Source organism: Arachis ipaensis, chromosome B6 (assembly GCF_059453495.1).
Source record: "Arachis ipaensis isolate K30076 ecotype BB chromosome B6, ASM5945349v1, whole genome shotgun sequence".
NCBI lineage: Eukaryota > Viridiplantae > Streptophyta > Magnoliopsida > Fabales > Fabaceae > Arachis > Arachis ipaensis.
In genome coordinates this window covers 78,465,163-78,474,410 of record NC_142441.1, presented here as the reverse complement: position 1 = coordinate 78,474,410, position 9,248 = coordinate 78,465,163, and the positions used below count along the sequence as shown (strand labels likewise).

Sequence of the window (9,248 nt, the reverse complement as noted above, 5' to 3'; positions counted from 1 at the left end):
CATAATTATCTATTCTTCATTAATTTTCGATGATGTCCTGGTTCATAAGTAGATGATTGAATATTTATTATTGGTATGCTTGATAAATTGTGCCAATTATGCGTTTCTTGAAATTGGTATGCCTCTCCTAGATTCTGAATAGTGCAATTCATGTTTCTGATTTTGATAATTTGAGTAGTTTATGAAGCATAGATCACTGTTATTGCAAATGATTTGGAATTGCTTTTGAGGTAGTTGAGACCTGAATGGCAAGAACAAGTTACTAAACCAAGCATAATAGCATCTCAGCTTGCCAGTTTGAACAGAATTCTTGAGTTTCAGTATTTCATAATTATCTATTCTTCATTAATTTTCGATGATGTCCTGGTTCATAAGTAGATGATTGAATATTTATTATTGGTATGCTTGATAAATTGTGCCAATTATGCGTTTCTTGAAATTGGTATGCCTCTCCTAGATTCTGAATAGTGCGATTCATGTTTCTGATTTTGATAATTTGAGTAGTTTATGAAGCATAGATCACTGTTATTGCAAATGATTTGGGATTGCTTTTGAGGTAGGTGAGACCTGAATGGCAAGAACAAGTTACTAAACCAAGCATAATAGCATCTCAGCTTGCCAGTTTGAACAAAATTCTTGAGTTTCAGTATTTCATGATTATCTATTCTTCATTAATTTTTTATGATGTCCTGGTTCATTTCAAGGTTGCAAAAGCTTTCCTTACTAAACCTGGAAGGGTGCCTTGTAACAGTTGCATGCTTGGATTCTCTTGCAAGTTTAATTGCTTGATATACTTTTATGCTTATTATGTTGCTGATCTAGAAAATTGGTCACTTTATTATATTTCCTAGAAATAATACAACTATACAACTACTAAACCTATAAACAAGCTATCATATTTAAGGATAAGAAGAGAAAAAGATGATACTTTTATTTGCAAAATAAATAACTTGAGTGGTTTATACACTCTGTTGTACAAATGTTATCCTCAATTATCAATACAACCTAGGATATTATCATATTGCAAGCTCAAACACCAAAATTAATAATGAATGAAAGAATGATTAGAGAGAACTCAAAAAAGGCAACCTCAAGCAGGAAGATCATTCTAACATTACAATGAACCCTTGAATTCTTCCAATTTGCCCTCGAACTACAGGAAGATCACAGAGTTCTAGCAGCAGTCCCACTGCTTCCCTCCTCTCTTCTGCATCTCTTGTTAGAGACTTCACCACTGGAGATAAAAACTCGATTTCTGCCATCTTCTCCTGCATAGTACTATTACAAAAGATAACTAAGTAATTAACAACAACAAATACAATCAATTTCACAAGAAATGTTGCCTTATTTTTAGAATTCTACCTTTGTCTCATCTTTGCCCGAAGCCATATTTCCTAACAATTGAATGATGTTAAACTTCTCTTTTCCATAATCATATTCATAGAAAACTGGATTTTTATAGGAAAAAAGAAAAGAAAAGAATAATCAGTTATACAAGTAGTAAACCGTAACTGGGAAACACATGATAAAGGAATTAACTTTATAAGAAACTAATGGGAAATTGAGAGCAAAAAAGGGAAAATCAATCACACACAAAAATTCAAGAAATTCAAAAGGAAATTGAATTGAACCTGTTGAGAAAATGCAAGGGATGACTAAGAAAACTGTGAAAACACCTAGACGTTGAGCTTAGACTTCCACATGTTTATTATAATTTTTTAAGTATGAAAAACTATTTTAACACTCTTATGCACTAATGGCTCTTAGGTTTCGTAGAATTTGATTGACCAATAATTTTAATAAAAAAAAAGATTAGTTCATTTTTTCTATTCCATTCTCCTAGCATTTAGTTAGTACCTAACATGTTAAAATTTTAAGTTCAGTCATGGAGAATGATGGCAAAGAGTCGTATAAAGATGGTGATCAATCTGAAGATTTAAGTGTTGAGTATGAGTGCAGTTCTGATGAAAGTGATGATATGGTGGATGTAACTGTAGATGAAGTTGAGGAAGATATAATTAATGCTGGTGGTTTGGAAAAGTTGATAACTGATTTGACCATCGAAGACATATGGGGATTGGTGTTTGATACAGAATCTCATGTTTGTGAATTTTATGCCAAGTATGCCAGGTGCTATAGATTTGTGTCCCGAAAAGACTTGAAGACGGTGGATGCTAATGGCAACATTAATACAAGACAGTTGGTTTGCAATAAAGCAGGAGAAAGACATTGGAAGCACCTTAAAAGGGACAATCGGCAAAGGGAACATAGGGCAATTACTCGTGTCAACTGCAGGGCGAGGATTCGGTTCATTCGTCACTATAGAACGGGTAAGTGGAAAGTTAGTGTCTTTGAGAGTGAACACAATCATCCACTGTGTCCACCTAAGTTCAGACATCTTATTATCGCGAATTGTGGGCTTGATGAGGCCGATAAAACACAAGTAGACAGCTTGCGAGCATGTGGTGTTAAAACTTGCCACATAATGGGTTACATGGTTTCCCAAAAAGGTGGATATGATAAAGTGGGTTTTACCAGCAAAGACTTACATAACCACACTAGTAAGACTAGGCATGGGAAAGTGAAAGACGGTGATGCATTTGCTGCGTTGGCCTATCTATTTTCTAAGGCAGACAATGACCCGTTATTTCTAGGAAAGTTCACCTTAAAGGATGGTAGGTTGGAGAATTTGGTTTGGGCTGATGGAGAAAGCGTTGTTGATTACGAATGTTTTGGCGATGTACTGGCTTTTGGCACTACTTACAAGAAAAATGTATACAACAAGCTCTTAGTTATATTTTCAAGGACCAACCACCATGGCCAGACAACTATCTTTGGATGCGCTCTGCTCTCAGATGAAAGGTCCGTAACTTTCAAGTGGGCACTGAAGGAATTTTCGGAAATCATGTCAGGAAAACTATCCGGAGGCGTTGTGACAGACGGAGATCGTGCTATGAGAGATGCTATCTTAGAAGTATTTCATGGTATACCACACCGCCTTTGTGCATGGCATCTCCATCGTAATGCGGTACAGAATATAAAAAACAAGCATTTTTGGGACGATTTTAGTGTATTATTGTATGGACAGTTTACCGTACAAATATTTGAACAGAGATGGAATGAGATCATATCCAAATACGGACTTGTCGAGAATGAATGGGTCCAAGCCATTTATAATGACAGAATGAAGTGCGCTACCGCATATTTGAAGGAGCACTTTTTTGGCCGCATAAGAACTACATCACAGTGTGAGGGAATTCATTCATTATTGAAGAACTATGTTGACAGTAAAACCAATCTCCTTGAATTCATGCATAAATTTTGTGAAGTAGTAAGGCATTACCGAAACAACCATCTTACTGCTGACTTTGAAACCTTTTATAAGTTTCCTGTTTTGACTACGTGCTTGGAAAGTTTTGAGAAACAAGCTGCTGAACTTTATACTAGAAATATTTTCAAACTTGTGAAAGATGAGATAGAAGCAGCAGGTGCCTTAAATGTGACTGAATACCCAAACAGTGGAGACATTGTTGAGTACAACACGAGTGAGTATTTTAATCAGCAATGGGAATTTAAAGTATCTTACAATAAAGGCAAGGACCTGTTTGCGTGTGAGTGCAGGCTATTTGAGATTCGTGGATTACCGTGTTCCCACATCTTTGGAGTCTTGAAGCATCGCAATAAAAAATGCGTCCCAACATCTCTTATCCTGAAAAGATGGACAAGGGATGCAAAGAGTGATTTTATATGCTCAATTAGCGAGCAGACACCGCTGATAATATAGTGCCCACACTTAGATGCGGTGCAATGTCATCTATTTGTTGGAAGCTTTGTGATATTTCTTCCAAAAATTCAGCTGACTATAGGGAAATCTCAGGTGAGTTACTTAAGCTAATTTCGAAGGTGCAAAATAAAGGTGATGCACAAGCGAGGCTTTCCCCCACGTCAGCGCTAATAGGTGATCCAGCTGTTGTGAAGTCAAAAGGGGCTCCAAGAAAGGTTCCAAAAGGCCAAAAGAGGCGAAGATGTTCACATTGTAAGTTAAGCAGGCATTTCGTTAGGACATGTCTATTACTCGCCAAGGAGGACTCCCGTGCCGAATACTCAAATGCTGAAGATGAACCAATGGTATTAATATAATGCCTTGCTTAAGGATATACTTTATGCTTACCTATTATTTTAGTGTCTTTCGCAGAACTATTAAATAATGAAATATTTTGAGCAATTTTTAAAATTTTTTTAGCAGGTTGAAGAATGTGATGCCAATAAACAGACTCCCTCTCAGAACACAAAATCAGTAGAAAATACACCTGTGCACAATAACAATAATTTTAAAGTAAGCACTTGTCCATGTTATACCATCTATCAAATTTATTGTCATTTCAATTCAAATTTGCAACATATTATGCTCGTAGTGCTTATATTATTTCTTATTATTCTATTACAAAAAGTTCAAGGGTTGTGGAAGCAAGAAGTCTGTATCTAAATTGACAGAGACACCGAAGATTAGAGCAAATGGCAAAAAAAGTTGACAGAAGGTAACATTTTGCATATCTAATAATTTATATTAGATAATTTAAGAAGGAAAATTAAAGTCTTAATTTGAATTTAAATTATTTTAATCCAATACCATAAGTGCAACTGAGAGTTTAAGGGTGAGTGAGGCCAACACTTTGAGAAAATTCTTACTCGACTCTAGCTTGTCTGACGAGTTTCTTTATTTATTATTTTTTTAAATTCTGTATCGTAATTATTTAAAAATTATTATTTATGTTTAGACCGAAGAAATCACTCTAACTCAAGAGACATTAAAAGATAAGACCAACACATCAGGAATTGAGGTGACCAAAGTTCCAGATGTAGCCACAACCAAGATACCAGGATTACCACAATATCCTATGCATCATTATCCAGTGGTCCTTCCTTATCAACCTTATGGTGGAGTCCTCCCTATTCCTTTTCATCATGTTTCAAATGGCATGGCGTACTTCAACCAATATCCTTCTACTGCCGGAATACATCATATCCTCAGTTTTCTCATATCTCATCGTATTCTAGTGGACCCAGTGATAGCAATACATGGGTTGGACTTTTGAATGATGTCATCAACAATAAAAAGCCATAGAGTTATAATCTATATATTATATTTTTAATTTATACATGTTAAAATTGCTGATTATATCTCCCTTTCAAATGCTTGTGCTATCAATTTATAAAAATTAGGGCTGGTTCCACAAGATTAGATTTACAACATAGGATATTATTTATTATTTTTATTTTTATTATTTTCTTGTGGGCATATGAACCGTCTAGTGACATACGACATTATATTTTGTTTACGTTTATGTTGGTATTTGTTTGCCAGATCATTTAATGTCTCCATTTGACTATGTATGAATTATACTCTTTTGGTGATTGAAATTTAGTTCTTTTATACTCTTTTAGTTCAGTGGCATCGTGTTTCTTGAAAGCATACTTCTCTTGCAGGGATGACCCTACTCTTTTATAATCATGAGAGTCCGTCTATTCTGAAGTTATCCTTGAGGCTTCAAGTTCTTTCACTGTGCTGTGCTGGATCTAAGGCTATCAATGATCCAAAAGGTTTGTTAAAGAAAGCTCTATAGTAGTTCTTTTATGAACCCTGCTATGCAATTTGAAGTTCCAATTGAGTTATTTACTTATCAAATTCTCTGCTAGCTTCATGTCAAAGAAAGCTCTATAGCAGTTTTATGCAGTTATTGAGAGAAATAACTGCCAAGAAGTTGGATATTTTGGTTAACAAAGTTAAATTTCTTGCCACTTTCTCATATAACTCAAGTTGTTTCATGAGTTGTAAAGATTCTTTAAATGATTAAGGCTCAAATATTTATTTATCATCACATGACTTGTACTGGTTTAGGCTTATAAACAATGCTTGCCTGTTTCCTTGCATAAGAAGGTGGTTGTGAATTTTCTGTCTGTATGCTGTTTAGTCCATTCATTTGGTGTTATTTTTTTATTTCAGTTGAAAAATCTTTTGTTTTGTTAACAAAATGCTAAGTGGTTATTGCCTTTTTCCTTGTAATAGGAGTTAAATGGGCATGATACCGGTGACCAAAGTTCTGATGGAAGTATAATTGGCGAGACATCAAATTTACTGTACGAAGAGGATGGCACCGTTTCTCTTAAGATTCACTTTGATGATGGAGATTTGGATGATGATGGGATTGAGCCTGCAATTAGGGAAAAAATTGACAGGTACATTTGTGTTCTTACATTACCTTTACTCTTTTAGCATAGTTTCAGTTACAGGTGACTTGCTTTTCTTTTAGAGGAAAAAATACCAAAATTATTGAACTGTACCCTCATGTTTCTTCCTTTTTTTTTTCCATTTGACTTGAGCACCACTTGAGTAAGGTCGAATTCGCTTTTAGTTTTCCTTGATTCTTTGTTTTTTTCTTTTAAAGAAAAGAAAAAGGAGATAGATAAAGCAGATAAAATGAAAGAAAGTTATATGGTATATTCAATCAAGCTAGAAACAAAGCTTGTGTCCCTTCTTTTTTCCTAACCTTTTTTTTGTTGCGAAAGTTCACCCTTGAAAGTTTCTTTATTGATTATTTTTTTTTATTTTTTAAATTGATAATCCTTAACATAATATTTGCAATACCATAGATGTGCTTTCACTTGAAAACTCCACACGCATAAATGAAGCTACAAGGGTGAAGGTATATCACTATTCTTTTGAAAAATTGCACATAGAATCTTAATGTTGAGAATGTTTTCATTCAACAAGGCATGCTTGGCTAAGGATTCAAGAGAAATAGTTTTATTTAGAAGTCTAAAATTGAGATGAAAACATAAGCAATACTAACTTCTATGCTTAATGTCTAATTGTGGGACTAAGTTTCTTATCTATTAGTCACTACTTCGTGTTGGTACCTTTTCTTTTTGGGCAAGAATAAATAAGATAGAATTGTCTAGGCACTAATGTCTCTTGAACTTGCAGAACATAAGAGTAGGTGCACACACACGCAGAACAAAGGCCTCTTCTGGTTGCCACATAAACTACAACATGAATTCAGGAATGAGGTATCTGAATGAGGACCCTTGGATATTGAAGATCTTGCAAACCTACTACGGCTCTAGAAGCATGGTTGTGAGAGCTGATCTTCTTGTCCTTCCATATCAATCTCTTTTGTCAAAATCATCTCGTGAAGCTCTTGGTCTGAATTTGAAATCCAATATTGATAATAGATGAGGCACATGATTTAGCTGATTTATTCATCAGCATGTATGACTCAAAAATTACTTTATCACAGGTATGCTCGTCAATTTTATGTAGCATGGACATTGAACAAGTCATATTTACTTCTAAATTTAACTGTTCTGTTCCCTATTTGTACAGCTGGAGAATGTGCATTGCCATGTAGAATGGTACTTTGTGAGATTCCACAATCTTTTGGGACCAGCCAACCGGAGGGCATTATGGTAAAAGGGGAGGAAACGTGAACCGGAGGGCATTATGGTAAAAGAGGAGGAAAGGTGAGGGGAGAGGATTATGTGTGATGATAAACTATTGATATGTTTCTTTTCATGGACTTTTGCTTTGATGTATTACTTTAGTGTTTGTGAAATTCCGGGCATGGATTGGATCTATGTGTAGTTCGAACTAGCCCTGCTTGAGCATTTCCTTTGTATGCTAAATGACTGGTTTTGTTTATCAGTTTATAAGAGTTTATCAATAAAAAATATTATCAGTTGGCATCACTTTTGGCAGTCTAGCAATACTCCGCTATAAGGATCAATTTAAAGAAGCTGTCTTCTTGGCTTTTGACTCACCATCCTGGAAGGTTTTATTCTCTCTCAACCTTGTTGATAATGGTCTACTAGTACATATTTGACCTTGGTTATTATTATTCTCAATGATAGGTTAATGGGGCTGCTGATAATCTTCTATGATCCCTTCTTGGAAGTCGGGTTCATTATTATCCAATAGATCAGTACAAGTATGTATATAGCTGGTTGTGTGAGTTTTGTTGTGTTTTATTAGGGTGTGTTTGCGAATTCTAGGGGAAGGAAAGTGCATGTTTGGTTGGCATTTCTGTTTCTATTTTCAGTTTTCATTTTCAATCTTCTTTATTTTTAAGATTTGTGAAGGAAAAAGTGAAATCAGAAAACAGGATTTTAGGGCCTGTTTGGTTGCAATTTCAATTCTATTTTCATTTTCTGTTACATTTTGACTACGGTGATGATCAAGCATTTTCTTTAAATTGTCTTTCTGGGTGATTATTAGTTTCATGTTTCTTATATGCTTTATTTGATTCCAGGATCTGAAGTCATTCTCTTCATTTATAATGGCTATTCTCTCAAGGTATTTCTATTTTCATTGTTTCCCATTGTAGTTAGAAATTGTTGTGCTATGGGTAATTTGAGATACTAATATGTTGCTGGTTTCTCCTTGAAGTTCTCATCATGAATCCTTGAAAGCTCAGAAAGCAATTAATGAGGTAGACTTATCCCCTTCAGATGATTGTTGACTTGTGTTGTAGTTTTATTGTCTTGATATAATTTAATAGTTCCTGATTTTCAACAGCTTTTTGTAAAGTACAACATCCAATTTTCTAGAGTATCTAAAAGATTTTTTAGGATATCAGACAAAGACAACCATACTTGTTTGTGGACTGGGATTTTCAGATTTGGTTTCTCATATTGGCTCTATGAGTTTTGATTCCACTGGCTTGCATTGGCGGTAAATGGCAACTCATTTGGCCTTCTTTCTTTTCATATTTGACTTGGTTTTAAAGTTGTTTAACACTCACTATAGATTGAGATGGCCTGACACATGCTTTAGGCTCTGTTTTTTCATTACTTTTGTTTTATCTTATTCATCTTTAGTTTGCTTTCTGTTTTACATCTTTTTGACTTGTAAATGCTTTCTATTTTATAATTTTGCACATTCAAAGCCTTAGCTCAATAAAATACTTTTCTCTTTTAGGTATAATTTAATGGCTAACAGAGTTTTGCTCTTGCTAGCTTTGGCTTCTCGGAACCACCCAAATTCATCAACTAGAATCCTGAGTGAAACAGCTGGTTTGTATTGCTTGTTATATACTTTTGAATCCTCCTTTGTGCTATCTTTTGTGCATTGTGTTTACTATTTATGCTTTTGCTCGTATAGGCCACTTTTTGAAGAATTTGAAAAGTCAACTTCCTCAGACAAGGATACTTGCAATTTCGGCTTTGAATACACCTTAAAGAAATCACCGTAC

The 9,248-nt window shown here is 34.7% G+C and overlaps 1 protein-coding gene and 1 long non-coding RNA gene across 2 annotated transcripts; both read left to right on the top strand.

Moving 5' to 3' along the window:
- The first annotated feature begins 1,885 nt into the window (after positions 1-1,885).
- Positions 1,886-3,784, top strand: LOC148561452 (protein FAR1-RELATED SEQUENCE 5-like). Its single transcript, XM_088490756.1, has one exon. It carries the CDS (start codon positions 1,886-1,888, stop codon positions 3,782-3,784), a length of 1,899 nt encoding a protein of 632 aa, XP_088346882.1.
- Positions 3,785-8,660: 4,876 nt separating this feature from the next.
- Positions 8,661-9,248, top strand: LOC107648783 (uncharacterized). The gene is made up of 3 exons (XR_001622077.3): positions 8,661-8,728; positions 8,975-9,069; positions 9,158-9,248. It is a non-coding gene; the product is annotated as an uncharacterized LOC107648783 (long non-coding RNA).